The sequence below is a fragment of the Mesoplodon mirus genome (genome assembly GCF_964341445.2).
Source record: "Mesoplodon mirus genome assembly, chromosome: 15".
Taxonomy (NCBI): domain Eukaryota; kingdom Metazoa; phylum Chordata; class Mammalia; order Artiodactyla; family Ziphiidae; genus Mesoplodon; species Mesoplodon mirus.
Genome location: NC_138991.1, coordinates 73946260 through 73965027, shown reverse-complemented (window position 1 = coordinate 73965027; position 18768 = coordinate 73946260). Strand labels below are relative to the sequence as shown.

The 18768-nt window shown below is 35.6% G+C and overlaps 1 protein-coding gene across 2 annotated transcripts in view; it reads right to left on the bottom strand.

Moving 5' to 3' along the window:
• PLCB1 (phospholipase C beta 1) overlaps positions 1 to 18768 on the bottom strand; it is a 692285-nt gene that overhangs the window by 186309 nt on the left and 487208 nt on the right. For both annotated transcript variants that reach the window (XM_082644419.1, XM_082644420.1), the window contains exons 5-9: positions 16836 to 16915; positions 15006 to 15059; positions 13819 to 13894; positions 6103 to 6203; positions 4361 to 4527 (exon numbers count right to left, since the gene is read on the bottom strand). In XM_082644419.1, the coding sequence (XP_082500545.1) occupies positions 4361 to 4527; positions 6103 to 6203; positions 13819 to 13894; positions 15006 to 15059; positions 16836 to 16915 (478 nt within the window). The remainder of the gene's footprint in view (positions 1 to 4360; positions 4528 to 6102; positions 6204 to 13818; positions 13895 to 15005; positions 15060 to 16835; positions 16916 to 18768) is intronic.

The following is an 18768-nucleotide window of genomic DNA, read 5'->3' as shown; positions in this document are numbered from 1 at the left end:
TGCCCAAGAATTACAGCCAGTGCAGAGAACATGATGGGAGATGACAGGTCTTGATGACGTCATTTGAGCCCCTGGATGTAGTCATGCCTGAAGTCATTAACACCCTCACTTTTCGCTTATATGTACCTGTCAGTTCCTTTCTGTGCTTCAGTCTGAGTTAAGTTTGTCATTTTTTTTTTTTTTTTTTTTTTTTTTGCTGTACGCGGGCCTCTCACTGCTGTGGCCTCTCCCGTTGCGGAGCACAGGCTCCGGACACACAGGCTCCGCGGCCATGGCTCGCGGGCCCAGCCGCTCCGCGGCATGTGGGATCTTCCGGGATCGGGGCACGAACCCGTGTCCCCTGCATCGGCAGGCGGACTCTCAACCACTGCGCCACCAGGGAAGCCCAAGTTTGTCATTTTTCAACTGAAGTATTTCCACCTAATACTACAGGTTGCAAGTTTCCAAGTCCAGTGCTCTCTCTAGCACACTCTGGGTGCTTCTGGTTGTTGATAATAATGACACAGTATAGTTCACTTACATAAATATTTTTAAATAAAACAATATTAAAAATGCAATAAGGTTATTTCTAGTATGCAAATCATTGTTAGCTTAGGTCTATTTGGAGCAAACATGCTTGCTATACCTGAACTTCTATTTGTTTTGCTTAAAAACAAATTGTCCTGCTATTATTAATTTTGAGTTCAACTATTAAACTATTAGTTCATGGAGTACTGATCAAATACTAAAAGTTTTAGTTTCATTTTAATTGCAACAAAGCAGGGAAGCTTTTTTATACTACACTGTATAAACATTTAAGAGGAATAACTGCTGATAAAAAAGAAACGTAGCTTGAAACATCTGCTAATATTATGATCTGTTATATTAATTCAATTGCTTAACAAATACTCATGAACACCTGCTCTTCACAGAAGAATAAACATATGAACAAACTTAACTCTTTTCTTTCAGTTTGGCCGTTTAATCATAATTTGACCTTCTTTTATAGACAAAGTTGCTGAATCTAGAGGTCTGCAGCCTGTTACCTAAGGCACCAATAACTATTTCATTTTTTATGCTAATTTTACTCAATGCCTTTCTTCTAAATAGTTTAAATTATAAACAAAATAACTCTAAGAGACATGAGTCTTCAAACTGACACTCATGACCCTTTTGTTTGGAAGAGGCAGGAGTCATTGTGTAGCCCTGCGTTAAACACAGTTAGGCCTACAGTGCAAACAGCATGGTAAGGAAGAAACATTTGCTGACTTGGGGCCTCAACATTTTTCAGTGTGTGATTTTAAACTGTAAAAATAAACCTAACTCCCTTGAGAATAGTATCTTCTGCAGCAAGATTTCAACTCTGTGAAACCCAAACATGTGAACATTTGGCCTTAGACTGCACAGAAACCTTCTGATTATTTATAACCAATACATACACTACAGAAACAGAAATTCCAGCGTGGAATGTGGGTAATGTCCTCATGACAGGGGGCCAACAGAGCATCACTGTTGGTCAGCTCTCCTGGGTTTTCACTTCACACTTCCAGGTGTTGTGCCATCAATCAGCTCACTTAAGCTCAGCTTTAGCCATTAGGCTTTTAGCCACATTGAAAATTTTTCATTAATTTAAGATTATGTTTTATGTCAAAATTATATTAAATGCTATAAAAACTAAACAGCATATGTCAATTTTGTGTATTGTTTATTTGTTTAACACCTACTTTAAAATGTTTCTTGTATCAGATAGTATATATATATATATATATATATATATATATATATATATATGCTATTATATGTGGATTTTCTGTATGTATCTTATTCCCATGATTTTATATCAAATATAGGCAATATGGAAGTGTCTTTCTCTGATAAATAAAACTGAGTTTGTGGTCAATTTAATTAATGCTTGGACACATTTGAAGAACTAGTAAAAATGTAAGGTGCCACAGAAAAAAATGATAATGTAATATTAAACTTCCCTACTTATTTTCTTATGTGTTTATTGATAAAAACATATTAACTAGTTGACTGAAAGTTAAAAACTCTGCTTTCCTGAAGAGCATCTTGGTATGAGATCTTAGGTAAGTCATTTGACCTCAAAGCTTTGGTTTTCTTCTTCGTAAAATGATAATGCACATTTTGAAAGTCACATGATAAGTGAGAGCTAATTTCCTTGCATATCAGTCATCATTGAAGCCATATAATAAATACTTTCTTAAATTGTACTTTGTTGCATATAAAAAGGAGTTCCTGTAAAGATCTTAAAGTCAAACATCAGATATTATAAACTGCAAAATCAAGTAAAAAATGATTTTCATCCTTGGAAAAAATATTTCAAACTTTTGATTACTAAAGAATTGAGGTCTAACTCAACAATTTCTTATTCCTACAAATAAAGATTTCAAAATTGTTATCCTTTTGACTGTGAAACAACAATTGCTAGAATAAAACAATCTTCTCTCATCTTCTTTATTCACATAAACAGAGCCAAAGCAGCAAACAAAATGACTTGGTGTGAGACATCTCAAGTTCATCTTCCTACTGGAGTTTTGGGGTTGAAAAATGAATACTGTGATTTAAAAAAAATCACATCAGTGCTGACAGAGAGGCTTCGTGATCAATATCATATTAAGTTGTAGAAAAATCAAGTTGCTATTTTTTAAATATACCTGAATTTTACATGTCTGCATGATTATGGAATTCACACTTAGTACAGCTATAAGATGGATCTAAATACTCATGCAACTGTTAAGAGATATAGTCTTAATTTCCATTAGAATCAAAATCAGTTCTTTCAGGATGATAGAGTTTTACAATAATCTATTGTATTTTCCTTTGTATCCTCTACTTGGTCCGAGTCATCAGAGTATGATGTATGGGGACATCACGCACTAGATGAAGCCTGGACCACCAGCAAAGTGGTATGAAGGGAGGAGAAAAGGGAACAGTTTAGGTTCTGAAGTGCCTCATTGGTTTCACAAAAGCTTTTTGTTTTCCTGGTGTCATGGGCTAACCGTTTTTAGAAGTCTTGTCAGAATTGTTAAAACACTGTGTTAGTTATTTTTGGCGAAGTTTGGATTTCAAAAAGGAACTGTCAAGCTATCTATGAGAAATCTCCAAGGAGTTCTTCTGGTTTAATGAAAGGAGAAATCCCATCTCTGTGACATCAGGGAAAGGGTGTCAGATCTGAGGGGGTTGGAGGGGCAGGCCTGGAAACGCCAATAGGTACTGTTGGGTCAGTTGTTTCCTTTGACCTCGGCAACAGTAATAATGATGACAACAACAAAGGCAAAGTGCCTGGTGAAGAAATTAAGACTAAAACTAAAATATGTAAAATGATAAAACTAAAAACTAAAATAATTCATCTATAAATTCCCAACTAATAACATGTAAGATAGAATTAGTGATAAGAGTTTACTTTGATATTTAATAAATACTCTCAATTTTCATTTAGAAGATAGTTTTAATATAACCATCTTATTAATGACCACAAGCTTGCCAGAGCTATTTGCTACTTATAAATTACTTGCATATTAACATGCAATTTATTTCTTAATAATTGGTTAATTGCACTTTATTTTCCTCCCTATGGAATATCTAGTCAATTTACAATAACATCAGTAATAACACACTAATATTCTCAGTGAAGGAATTTCAATCCAGATGAAACTTGGTCTTAGTGGTAAAGGATGATCCAGTTTAGAGACCATGATGCCACATATAGTTGAAAACTCCTGGCAGCTGAATTTTCATGATCTTATTTTGGCAAGTCATTTCTCCAGAATCAAAAATATAAATTTCTCAATAACTTTCAGGCATCTTAGTGCTGTCTTTCTGATACCAGTTTTTTTTTTTCCCTAAAAACACTAATTTTTTTTTAACACAGAAGGCCAAAGTTTAAAATATCTTTTCAAGTGGAAAAATTCATCAGTAGTGTAAACTATAAACTACTATAAGATAAGCTTCTAATGGACTGAATATTCTCTTCAGTTTTAGAGATTTAGAAAAATCTATGGGTCATGTCGCAGAGCTAGAAACAGACCCAAAAGGGCAACATTTAAGATAATGAATTTCCTGTCTGAAAAAAAGATGCATTCAGTAACTGGGAAAATTTAAAACAAATGATTAGACATTTAAAAAACAATGTTACACACACACACACACACATATATACATAACAACAACAAAAACATCACATACCAAACTCTAAAAAAATCTTCTGATTAAACCACCAGTGATTTAAGTCAGAAAGAAAAGCAAGCATATAAATGTGGGAAACCCTCCTGAATAATCCTTGATGTCCATGACTACCAAGAGTGGCCCACTCACAATTAGAACTCTATCTTTGCTCTGGTGTGGGAAAAAGTGGACTGACCTTTTCTGGCAAGACTGTTGTTGGGTTCATACTTCTCAATCAACACTTGGACTTGCTCTTGCTTTAAAGGTGGGTAAAGAATTTCATTTAGCCTGGGATCTCGCTGCTTAAGGTTGATAAAATCCATCATCTGATCAACCGTAAGGTATGGTTTGCTTTTGGCACCACTAAAAACAATTAAAAACAAGGAAATTAGAAGGTTTTTTCCACCAAGTCTCATTCATATATTTGCATTAGCTATGTGTAAACAAACTCCTGCCATACCTGGCAAGAGCATCCTATACTGGAATTCCTATCTTGCCCTAAAAACATTGTGTTGCTCCATCACAACCTTTTTCAATCACTGCCACCAAATCCCAATGCCCTTGAACTATACCATATGCATAAGAAAACCACAATAGGGAAATACTGTATCTTGTGTGTGAAGATGCACCACTCTAAATGGAACACAGAGCGTGGGTTGTTTTTTGATTATGATGCTAAACTTCTGGTTTAGTCATCAAATTCTCATATCCCACTTAATCTTCTAAAGATGTATTTATTTCTCATTATTAAAAACACCCAATATGTTTGGGCACATTTTTCTTTTCATTAAAATTATGCTTCAGCAAGAATCTATAACTCTGCAATACAGTGTGATTCAAACTTCCCATTTCAATCCTGTTGACAACCCAAAGACAAGTTCAATAGTACAGATATTGCAGATGTTCAATCAATAATCGATGGCAATGAACATGACAAAGTGAGTACATCTGATATTATTCTCAGCAGCACTGTTTGCTTGTTTTACATATGAAGAAATCTTTATTTAGTCTGTCAGTTTTGGATTGGTCTGTCATCACATAGATTTCAGTATATCAAGAAACTGCTACTTCCCCATATTTGCCTTGGTGTTTTGATGTGTTTTTCTTTTTTTTCATTCATTTTTTTAAAAGTAATGCCTATATGATTTCTAACATAAAAGCAAATAATTTTCAGATGGGAAGGTTCTTAGTAATCCAAACTTCTCCTTTCATTAATGTGATGCAAAGAGATAATATGACGGGTTCCCAGGTCAGCATTCTTTCTATAACAGTCTATCTCCACAAAGTAAGCCTAGATGCTTCTGTGTTCTAGCCATAATCTTCAAACCACACAGAGCCCCCTGAGGATTCTAAAACAGAGACACCCTGCAACAAATCATAGCCAACTTCACTCATTAAAAGTGGTGGTTGAGGGCTCCCCTGGTAGTGCAGTGGTTAAGAATCCACCTGCCAATGCAGGGGACAAGGGTTCGATCCCACATGCCGTGGAACAACTAAGCCCATGTGCTACAAATACTGAGCCTGTGCTCTAGAGCCCACAAGCCACAACTACTGAGCCTGCATGCCACAGCTACTGAAGCCCGTGCGCCTAGAGCCTGTGCTCTGCAACAAGAGAAGCCACCACAATGAGAAGCCCGTGCACCTCAATGAAGAGTAGCCCCTGCTCGCTGCAACTAGAGAAAGCCCACACACAGCAACGAAGACCCAACACAGGCAAAAATAAAAACAAATAAATTAATTAATTAAAAAAAAAGTGGTTGAACCTCAGGGGTAGGAATGCGTGATTGCCACCATCACATTACACAGAATCACTGCTATTATTTATCGTGTACAAACAGGTTCTGCCATCTCCCTCTACTGCTCAAAATCCTGCCCTAGCTAGCACCCTGAGTACCATCACCAAGGTGGAACAAAACGAGTTAAAATGTGTTCCCTTACAATTCGGAAAAGATGTTATCAATTTCAGGTCGAGGACAAAGGTTGTTCAGGAAAACTCTGTACACTTCTGGAGTGAAATCTTCTTGAGGTATCAATTCATTCTGGGGAATAAAACAAGAGGGTCAGTAAGTGGTCTTTTTCTTTGTTATCTTTCATCCTCCCAGTTTTCTCTCTCTCTCTCTCTCTCTCTCCCCTCCCTCCCTCCTTCCTTTCTCTTTTCTTTCTTTTATTGGCTTGGCCAAAAAGTTCGTTCGGGATTTTTCCATAAGATAAATAGGAGGGCAGGGTGACCATTCAGAAAACATCTATGAGGCAAGCGGTGTAGTTCACTTGGACACTGGCTTTGAGGTATCAAAAGCCTTATTTTCTGTTTTTTCATTATATTTTAAGCTTAAGAATTTTCTCCTTCTAAAGGGATGTTAAGGCAATTTCTGAAGTACATTCAATAAATAAGGTTAGACCTAGTGAAAACAGGGTCTGTTCAGCAGATTTTTTTTTTTTTTAGGTTGCTGTTTTTGGTGACTTTAATCTCATTTTTAATTGTGATAAAATATACAGAAGATAAATATAGCATTTCACCATTTTTAAGTGTACAAATCAGTGGCATGAAGCACATTCACATTGTTTATGTGCTGTTTAGCAGACTTTTGAATGAATGTTGTTTTTTTTTTAATGTAAAGAACCTGGAGAAAGACATTTTCAAAATGAAAAGATAAAATCCCAATTTTGTGTCTTTTTTTCAAACAACGTTCTTTCTGGTTTAAGTAATCTGATAAGTTGCAAAACACTTTTCATAAGTAGGACATAAGTCATTATTTCTCACTGATTCCTCTTGGTGCTATTGTTTGGAAAGCAAGTCATTGATATAAAAAGTGACTTCTATGACTTATTTTTCTGTTTAGTCGGGCTGCCATGGAAACCGGAAGCATGTATTCAAGCCTTTGTTAACAGGAAGGACATTCTTCATGCCGTTTTTCCTTTTTCAGGTATGTGTTTATATGATTATTTTTATTTTCAAGTCCTTAAACCAAAGAAAACACCCTTCCTTTTACCGTATTCTTATTTTTGGAAATGTACCTTTACAGAAATATCTACAAATTATTGTCTGAATTATGGTCTGAGACTACACTGCTTGCTAACAGATAAGAAAACTTAGCTCACCACTTGGCAAACAGCAGGAGTCCCATATTTGAGAAATGAATGAATAAAATAATATTTTCTTTACTAAATCAATTTATAGGGCAGAAAAAAAAATCCATTTTGCAAAACAGCATTTTGAGACAACCAAACAACACATGTATCATTTATATCCAGCAAGATGCATTACACCATTAAGTTCAGTTACCTGAACACCAACTTTGAAATCATGAGCACAAGTGGCCAATTCCTAGAACAATGGGAAATTCCCATAAATTGTTTCATGGTGTTTTGCCACTCAAAAGATGGGGACAAGTATAACCTATAAACAGGCTTCCAAAATTACATTTAATTTATTGATACAAAATGAAAGAAAACCTTTTGGCTGGACAATGCACACTTTTTTAGTGCCACCCTCTCTCGGAGTTAGACTCCCATGTCTCTTTTAAGTAGTTTTTAAAATAGCCAGAAATGAGCCTCTCTCTCCTACTCTTTGGCTGAGAGATACAGGGAAGAGAGATTTAAAAACAAATCTCAAGGAAATACTCAGTGGCTCTGTCGGCCAACTCAAGCATCAGACTTTATTGGATTTGATGAACCCCAAATTTGTTCTCCCAGTCTCCTTACTGTTTAGTTACTATTTAGAGCTCACTCTACCTCCTCCTCCCCTCAGCATACAAATAAACAGATTTTGTCTAAGGATATCAATCATTGTTTTCCTTTTCTTACTGACTTCTTTTTTTTTTTCTCCCTTTTGTCTTAGCTTAAAATCTCTTCCTCTGAGACCAGGTTTTGTCTTCCATTCTGTGCTACCATCACACCACACTTATCTCATATTTCAGTACTTATTTAACTGTTTTGTGCTCCCAGCTGTACAGTTCTCTGTATTACTTGCTAACCTTCAGATCAACACAAGCTAGGACTTGTGTGTTGCTTGTTAACTGCTCAATCTGTAACATATAGCAGGTCCACAATAAATATTTACTCAATGAATGAGTGTAATTTATGACAAAAGTGGAAGTTGACAGCAAGTATGTTTCCCACAGAACATCAGATTCAACTAAATCCATTTGCATAATATTCCATAAACATAATTTCATAGAGCAATATGCTTTACTAAAACTCTAACCATGTTTACTTACCAGCTATGAATAAGAACTTCCTATTAGAGAGGACACATTGATGAAATAAGCTGAATAAATACAGTATTATTTTTATTACCAGCTGGATGTTAGCACATAGAAAATGGACAAACATTTCAATACAGCTTCATTTTTCTCTTGCCCAACTTGACTGATGAGGATACCCTTTAGGGTCAGTGGGTGAAAATGGGAGAAAGTATATTTTGGAGAAATAAGTTAAAATGAGCACCACTGAAAACTCAAGTGAAAGAGTATGGGGGAGATACTTAGGGAAAAGCTACAGGCAATTACCAATTCTGTATATTTTAAATAAGGCTGAAATTCACAAAGGTCATTCACCTATTTTCTTTTCCTGGACCTCATGATTTGGTGAAGTGGATAGAATAGATTCATTGTCCTGTTTAAGCAGGAGGAAACTTAAAGTCCGATACTCTTAAGATTGTACCCAAAGTACAAATACTCTTCTGTGAACCCTTCCTTACCAAACCAGGTAGAGATGACACATTCTTTTTTTGTGTCCACAATCCACCTTTATATACTTTCCTTAGAGCATCCATCACACGATTTCTCCTTTATTTTTTATATTTCTGATGATCTACTAGACTGTGTGTTTTTGAGCAAAGTGACTACCTCTTATTTAATTCCTTTGTGTCCCAAGAATGATGCCTGGCATATAATATGCACCTAATCAATGTCTGTTGGTTGAACCCAGGTATGGGACCAGACCTTAGGTCTTCTGTCTCGTAGTCCAGGACTTGGTTCACCACATCATGGCTCCAATACAAAACAGATTATCAGTGATTATTTGTTGCCATTGTTATCCAAACTTTTTGAGGGAGAACTAAGAAGATCAATACAGTCAGAATCAGGCCCATTTATTCCAGAAACTACAAAGAATTTCCTTACTTTAAAAATGTAGTTGCTTCAATTCCATGCTTGTATACAAAGAATCTCAAAAGAGAAAAGATTAAAAAACTTGATGATAGTACTGGTGGCATTTATATTTCCAGATTCCAAAGACCAGGTTATGACATATCCACATGCCAAATTGAAAATAAAAAAAGAGAAAAAACTCACATATATATGCATATGAAAAAATACTCAGAGGATAATAGGAATTAATATTTATTGAGCACTTACTGTATGTCAAGCATATAGTTCTATGAGCTTTACTTGAATGTTTTCAGTTAATCCCAAGTCAACTCTATGAGGTTGGCATGGTTAGGGACCCCTTTTACAGATACATACACTGAACAGATGGGAGGTTACAAAGCTTGTCTAAGGCATCAAATTGGGGGAGGTGGGGCGGTTGCTATGTTTTGAAGTAAGGTCGCTTGATTCCTCAACTCACACTGCAATCCAGAAAACTAAATTGCATATCAGTTTTTGGATACTGTTTGTATTTTCTTCTTTATACATTTGTAGATTTAAAAAAACAATTCTATAATGAACAGGTATTTAACATTCAGAAATGTTATTCAAAAACATATTAATTTAATTCAGTGGACTTTAATGGATAAGGAGTCCACATACAGATTTTATCTTCACAAATCAATGAATTATTTTCCGGTAAATTCAGGATTTCAATCTATGCTCAGTATTTTTGTTCTAAAGTTATAAATCGAAAGTTGAGACAGCCAGAGAGTACATGAAATAATTACAAGTAAACTACTGATAATGAACTGAATACATAATGTGGTTCTAAAATGGAATTGTGATATTAGTAATTGTAAGAATCACAGCTGAATGAATAACTATAATTTCTAATTTACATTCTGGGTATAAGGCATAGGAGAAAGGCAACCTATTACAGTTATCCTGGGAGAAGTTCTTTTGTAAATTTTATTCATAGTATTTTTTAGTAAAATTTATGGAATTCTTTAAATCCAAAATAATCGCTGTTTTCTTTAGTATTACATGTATGTTGATAACTATAGTAAACTTTATTTTATAAAAAAGTATGGATTTATTCTTATCTTCTTCATTAAAAGATCAGTGTTATGCCAAGACTATAATATGATTCCAAATGACAGTGAGCTGTTTTTTTCAAGTTAATAAAGCCTTAAATCAAAGGGAATTTGGTGCAAACACACTATTTTCTGTTCTCAGAAAGTTTGTGAGTAAAGTAGTAGTTTTCTGAATATGGAAAAGTCTTCAAAGCTCTCACTGGAAAATACGTTTGGATTATTAAAGAAGACAGTAATTGCTTTGTCTCTCTTTTTAGATACAGTACTACTTTTTAACAATTAAGGTAACTTTAGCAAGCATTTGAAATCTCTAAAGGAGTACCCTTTAAGGAATGTGTTATTTCAATGGATCATGTTGGTCAGGATACAAGTTCAAGCGAATTAATTATCCCTAACAATGTGCACAAAGATAATGTTTAAAAAATCTCAACAGGATATCCACAGTATTTCTGGTAATGTATCTATTTACAGAACACAATTAAATCTAGTTTGAACAACCACTGGCTATATAAGGCTCCCAGATATGTACTACTGTCTACCATTTACATAACCTTTTCTTCTGTGGAGTGTTTAAAACACCTCTTGTCAGTATAACTTTGCTAATTAGTGGATATTTCCCAGGGCCACTGTTCTGTAGATATGAACTTACAACAAGGATTTAAAATATAGTCAGTTCAGGGAAACATTTATTTCCTAGCTCTGAAACTGACTTTGGTTTTTAGACCTTTTTACAGCATTGTAATTCAACTACAATTTAGTTGGAGTTAGTCCTCCAACTAAAATATACTTTACTGTGAATAATGAGCTTTCAAAACTTAATGATGGAGGTTGATTATATTTTTTAAAAAATCTCCAATTTGTTCTCAGAAAATTGTCATAACATTTAATTTACTAAAGACAAATATTTTTTTTTCCAATTTAAACATAACTCCTGTTATTTGAAACTCATTTTCCTTTAAAAATGTCTCCAGTTGACATTGGTTTGAAAGTGTGAACCTATAATAGACATAGTGGATTGAAAAAACTCAATTTGTATTTATCGGCTGAATTGTCAGAATCCAATTGTTTAGAAAATTGCAATTTACAGAGGACTGATTGACGGATTTGATTTTCTATTCAGCTTCATTTTTCTATTCCTTCTTTCCCTTAGCTAGTTTTATAGTAATAAGTTAACATTTTTGATCTTTTTTTTTTTTTTTTCCACAAGATGTTATCCAGTAAAGGTCAATTCAGGAGCAACTGCAGAGGAAAAAAAATTCTTTGCATGTCTTTCTAAATTTGTGTCTCACACTTTCTTTTCATGCTTAAATGCAGTGGTCTTTTTTCAGTTACTCAAACCAGTAAATTTTTTTCCAGCCTCAGGGTTTTGCACACATTGTTTTCTTTTTCTGGAATGAACTTCCCTTATTTTCAGTGGCAGTGCTCCATTCCTTTTGTTCACGGCATTCCCCCCAATTTACACACGTCAGTCAAAGTGTTTGACTAGCACCTCCAGAGAGTATATGGTCCTTGAATTCTGGGACTGGAACTTCATTTTGCTCACTACCATATTCTTAGTGATGGAGGGCACATAGTAAGAGCTCAAGCGATATCTGTTGAGTCTGAATGGATAAAGAAGATGTGGTACATATATACATAATGGAATACTACTCAGCCATAAAAAAGAACAAAGCAATGCCATTTGCAGCAACATGGATGGACTTAAGATTATCATACTAAGTGAAGTAAGTCAGAAATAGAAAAATAAATACCATATGATACCACTTATATGTGGAATCTAAAATATGACACAAATGAACTTATGTATGAAACAGAAACAGACTCAGAGACATAGAAAACAAACTTATGGTTACCAAAGGGGAAAGGTGGTGGGGGAGGGATGGACTGGGAGTTTGGAATTAGCAGATGCAAACTACAATATTATATATAGGATAAATAAGCAACAAGGTCCTACTCTAAAGCACAGGGAACTATATTCAATATCCTGTGATAAATCATAATGAAAAAATATAAAAAAGAATGTATATATATACACACACACACACACACACATATATATACATATATATATATAACTGAATCATTTTGCTGTACAACAGAAATTAACACATTGTAAGTCAACTGTATTTCAATTAAAAAAAGAAAAAATATAGGTCAAATAAAAAAAAATATTTGTTGAGTCAAGGACAAGACCTTAACCGTTATATCTTTCCTGCTGTAAAGCATCAAACGAAAGATCAATAATAAACAGGTTTGATCATTTTCTTTTGCTTTATTAAAGTGAAGGTTAAATGTTTGGGGGCCTTTCCACAGCTCTGCCCAGTGTTTGCAGCATCAGCAGCTTTTTCCACAGATAGCAAGAAACTAATAGTGGAGAGTGACTTTTTTTTTCTTTTCTGTTACTGACCAAAGTTGTTAATATAAACTTCATTTTTCTGAAAAATATTCACAAGAATTGGCTGATGTAACTGATGAAACAGCTCTCAATACTTTTCATAACTTAACCATACATTTAAGAATGGCTTCTCAACTTCATTCGGTGCAACTTCAACGCTGCCAGCATGTTTCAAGAGACTCAAAGTTTCTTCTTTGGTTATAAGTGTTATTCTTGATTACTTGTTGCTTAGATACTGGGATAAAAATAATTCATAATAGAAAGGAGTGTTCTGCATATAGCACAAGAAAAAGGTTTTATGCAACAGACCCAGCTATCCTAGGAACAACGATAATTAGGGCCAGGTATGTAGAAATGCATTGAAATGAAGGAAAATTACTTTATTTTAAGTGGTCAATGTATATTAAGTGCCTCAAATGTATTGGGAGAAAAAAAAAAAGCATCTTACAAGCTTATCCTCTCATCTACTTGACTACCATAGGAGCAAAGTAGGCAATTTTCAAACTGCTTTGATCCTGTACTTCTCTTGCAAAAGCCTTTTGAGAACCACCCTGCAATGTACATAAATATATTTATTTATAAAATGTACTACCATTCTAATTGCTTATTAACTTAAAAATATTAGACCTAGACATTTAAAAAGGGGGATAAGATGAAATTAATATTTTAAAATACTACTGATCATAATCTATAATCATTAGCTAATATCTCAACAGACATCAAGAAAGGATTTATAATTAATAAGAAGCTTAAATTCCTAGTAACATTAATATTTTTGACTGGTACTTTTTTTGTATTAATTGGTTATTTATTTATTTTTTTTCAACTTGCAAAGGGTCTTTCTAATAGAAAATGTTGGAGTTATGGGAGTGAAAGAAACTAATACAGTGACCCCGTACATTGTACATATTAACAAATAAGTCCTATGGACTTCTTAGTTTTAAAAATGTTTGGATAATATTGGGGCAAGATATATTTTATTTATTTTTATTTATTTATTTTTTTAAAGATATATTTTAGTATGATTATTCAGGGCTATTTAGCAGTGCTAGTTTTAGGAAGGCAACATGCTCACCCTTGAAGATGGAAGACTACAAGCCTCTAAAGCAGTTTCAACTCGCTTCCGGTCTGCTGAGAACAAGCGGTATATGCTGTGAAGTGAAAGCACACCACGTGAGAGATGCTTAAAAGGCATTTGGATCACACTTGTAGATGACACCAGCTGAAACATTCCATTCAATCAAACCTCCTTATAATTCATCTTTAGAGAATTAAAAGATACTGATTATTCTAGCATCAGCATATGTGTTCTGGAAGATCCATGTGTGTGCTTTTTAAAATCAAAGTGCCTAAAATAAAATCAATATTTTGAGACAGTGGTGATGACCCAGTTAAAAAACATTGCACTAAATAGCCCCTGGTATTTTATTAAGCACTAAAATCAACATCCTTGACAACTCTGTCTCCTTGCTGCTACTCACTGCTCTAAAGGTGTATGTTGCTAATATTATTAATAATAAACAATTAATTAATAGTATTATTATTAATAATGTAACATTTTTATGAGCAGAAGCCCATTTGTAGTTAGTAAGCCAAAGGTTAAAGACTTTTGACTGAACATGGTCTAGAGATGTGCTTTTGTTGGTCAGTCATTTGGTTTTAAAAAATATAACTTAAGTACTGAACAATTTAATATAACAATTTGGATATATGGGTTCTACTGAAACATTAGAAAATCTAGCATCCAGAGCCCACCAGTCCCACAGCGAATATGGTGGAGTTGAGTTGTCCTTGTCTCCTTGAGATGGGGTTTCACTCTTCAGTTTTCCTTCCTGTTCCTGGCCTGCTTCATCATACATGTTCCCTGCCTGGCTTCTGTTGACATTTGAGTTTGCAACTCCTGCTTCAAGGCTAGTGTCATCTTGGAAGAAAGAGGCATTGTGGTTGCCCAATTTCTATTCCTAGAATAGATATGAGTCTCAGATGGTCATTTAGGTTTAACAGCAAGGGTCCCCCATCCCCTCCACCCCCTTCCTGCTTTGGTGTTTCTTGAGAATGATGCCATAGGAAGTGGGGAGGCCCAGGAAATCTCTATGAGAAAACCAGCTGCACTGATGTGCATATGGAGTGTGTGGGAGAACAGGGTTACCACACATTCCCATGCTCCTACTTGGACCAAAACAGAGCCATGACACACATATTCACATCTTTGAGGAAAAAAAGAAAAAAAAAAGAATAATGGGAAATGCTCATGAAGCTTACTTTTTGAGAGGAATGCGTCCTTCTGGAGTGACTTGCAGCTTAAGTTTAGTATAGCTGTTGGAGAAGCAGAAAACAAGTGTTTAGTTTTTTAAAAAGCTTTTTATTGAAGAATAAAATGCATAGAAAAGGGCTCCTGCATATGTACAGTTCACTGAATTTTCACCAATCATCCAAGTTTCTGCAATCAGCACCCAGATCAAGAAAAAGAATATGATCACCTTAGTAGCATCCCAGAAGCCCCTGTCATGCCCCCTTCCAGGGCCTATCCCCAAAGTGGGAACCATTATCCTGACTTTAAACAACTCAGATTATTTTTGCCCTTTACGTAATGGAATCACAATCTTTTGTGTCTGGCTTCTTTCCCTCAGTATTATGTTTTTGAGATCCATCCATATTTTTGCTGTTCATTGTAGATCTTTCACTCTTGTTGCTGTATGGTATTCTATTGTGTGAATATACAACTACATTTTTCTCTTCCACTGCTTCTGGACATGTGGATAGAGAGAAGAGGCAGGAGAGCTTACAAACTCTGCTGATGGGTGTGTAAACTGGGACCACCAGCAGCTCATGCTATGACACAACAATCCCATACCGAGGTGTAGATGCAACAGAAATGCTTACAGTGTGTTCATCAAAAGGCATGTTCTAGAATGTCCATAGCAGCTATTCATAGGGAGATGCCTATTTGAAATGGACATTTGCAATAGATATTATTAGCCAGCTAGATGTTTTACGAGCTATAACATGCTATGTTTCAGGTAAAACATCTTATCTCTCTCTGTGTCACCTTCCACCAACATTGTATGGCACAACAGATGTTCCAGAAATGTCTGTTAGATGAAGAATTGTAAGATCAAAGACAATTTTTAAAAAATGAGGAATAGAGGAAGAGGGAAGGGGGAGGCACATAGGAAGGTCTTGAAGGTGACAAAGTAAGGAGATGAGATGATGACATGAAAGAGCATTTAAGTGAAGACCTGTGAGTACTAACAGTAAAAGGATTTCATAGAAGAGTATGAAAGAAATGTGGTCTGCAGTCTTTGGTCTGGAATGATGGGTATGTCTTACAGAAGAAGAAAGTTATTAAATAAAATAGAGGACCACCTAGTAATGTTTCCGCTTGTGGTTTTCATTTCAAGGCTTCCCAAAATCCTGGATACCCACTGTTTCCAAACTGAACACACCAGCTTTCCTAGCTGCTCATCTGGCAGAAATCATTATTTTCCTTGGTCAAATAAATTTCAGAAAGACTGTAATTTGAGAGCGACTGGGTAATCCTGATTTGCTTTCTTTCCTTTTCCTTTTCCTTTTGCTCTTTCCTCTACATCTCCTTTCTCTTCTCTTACTAACAGTTGTTGTGATTGTCTATAAGGACAGGAATCAGGACATCAGCCTATTGATTTAAGTAGCATCTATCAGAGATCTTAGACTCGAGAGAATTGAGTCCCATATGTTGTTCATTCTCTTCCTCAGATTAATAATTGATACAACACAGGCAGATGTAGGGCTGAAGACTCCCTGAGATGAATAATTTTGGTTCTGAGCACAGCTGCCAGGATTTAGAAGTATCTGCTTACTGTGTGTCAAAGGCATTGACATTCAGGCAAGCTCAGTGTAACCCTGATGTGTGGCTCAGAGGAAAGAGCGATCTTTATTGGAAGTCTTCCAGTTTGAAATGGTGGACGTATCAGTTCTCTAACAAGTCCCAGAGGGAAATTTATGTTTATCAATGTGAGAAGCCAGTGCAGTATAAACAAAAGACTCACAAAGGAGAAAGGAAACTGATTCAAATGAAGCAGCACCCTTAGCAATAAAATTAGAGCTACTTACGCTTTTTCCAGAAATGCATCCCTGGACATGTTTTGGGCCAGCAGGTTTGTTGCCAGACTGAAAACTTCATTTGTCCATTCCTGAAAAATGTAAATCACACTTGCATTAGCTTAACTACTGTACAGTCATTAGACACATGTTTTTAGCTAGGCTACTAAGAAGACAAATTAGCTCAATTTGTATGCCTAAGGGTTTTTTTTTTCCTGTTTTTATCCTGTAAAAATGACATAATTAAATTCAAATCCCTGAGTGATTACTCCTTTCCTAAGGAAATATTCTTTACCCATAAACAAATTTTATCTGCTTTTTAAAATCCCTACAGATAGAGACCTGGTATGTTGCCTTTAATAATCAAGTATATTTTATTCCTTTCCTTGCATTATAAACAGATAAAGAGTTTAAAATATAGTCAATTATCTTTTCAACACACCTGCAAATAAGATCTTCCTATTTTACTACTCAAGTCAAAGCAGCTATACCAGGAACTCTTTAAATGTTAATTACAGTTCTAGAAATTCTCTAAACTAGGTACAGTCACAATGTCATACAATATCCAGTACTGCCCCCCACACCCGAGCTGAGTCCATTCCTTACTGCTGACCTAATCTCAATCCCTACCTCACACCATTCACCACTGATCTCTCTTAGCTTCCAAGAAAATGGGAAAGAACAAATCTACAAAAAACAGTTGAAGTTCCATTCTGGGTGATGATTTTGAGCACACAATTAACATTCCAGGCTGATAAAAAGTAAGAGAAGATGACATAAGAGCTAAGTAATGTGATCATCTGATATTATAGTTGACTTGGCTCCCTCCTCAACGAAATCATGTTTTTTTAGTTCAACAGCTTTTCCACCTAGTTTTATTATTTCTACTATAGCTTTGTTGGTCTTTTGTGTTTTGCCTCCTGATTTAAGGCCCTGATAATATGCTGCCATGTAATACTGTAACATTTGAGGTAGAACTTGGCATATAGAGTCATGGGAGAGGTAAGAGGGCACTCTAAGCAGTGTTTTTTGTTTGTTTAGGTGTTTGTTTTACTTTAAAATATTGAGTTTATTTTAAAAATCAGCACAGTAAAAACTGTCACACAAATGAAAGACCTTTAATTTCCCTTGAAGTCTTTTAAATTCTGAGGTTATATGAAATTAAGCAGGAAAACATTCACATTAAATGCAAGTCAATTTTGCACAAATAAGTGTGATCAAGCAGCTTACATTATCACCTGAAATACTTGGACTTTGCAGAAAAATCCCAGATGACAACACTCTATGTACTATAAGAAGATTTACATTATTCTTTTTGGTATGTTTTAGCAGCAGGACTTAGTGGGAGGACTTAGTGGGAATGTGGAGTAGCCTAAAAGGAATTGGAAGAAAGAGGGGAAGTTGCAACAAAAAGAAGTAGAACTGGGATGAGAGTATGGAGAGCATTTAATGTCTGTTCAGTTTTCTGGAGAGAATTTTTTTTTCTTTTTTTTTTTTTCGGTATGTGGGCCTCTCACTGTTGTGGCCTCTCCCGTTGCGGAGCACAGGCTCTGGACGCGCAGACTCAGTGGCCATGTCTCATGGGCCCAGCCGCTCCATGGCATGTGGGATCTTCCCGGACCGGGACACGAACCAATGTCCCCTGCATCAGCAGGCAGACTCTCAACCACTGCGCCACCAGGGAAGACCTTCTGGAGAGAATTTGGCAAAAAAATATAATATCACTGAAGGCCTCTCTTTTAGGGTGAAGGTAAGGAGAGCCGGGGCTAGATGGTAGGTTAAGGAGGTTATTTGGCAGCCAAATGCAGGGTGGATTTGCGGCTGAGAAACCAGACGGGGGAACTCAATTAGGAAGCTGTCACAGTCCAGGTGAGATGTAGTGAGGCTTTGGATTCTATGGACTGTTGGTGGAGGGCTTGGGGAAGACAGCACAGAAGAGCTATCA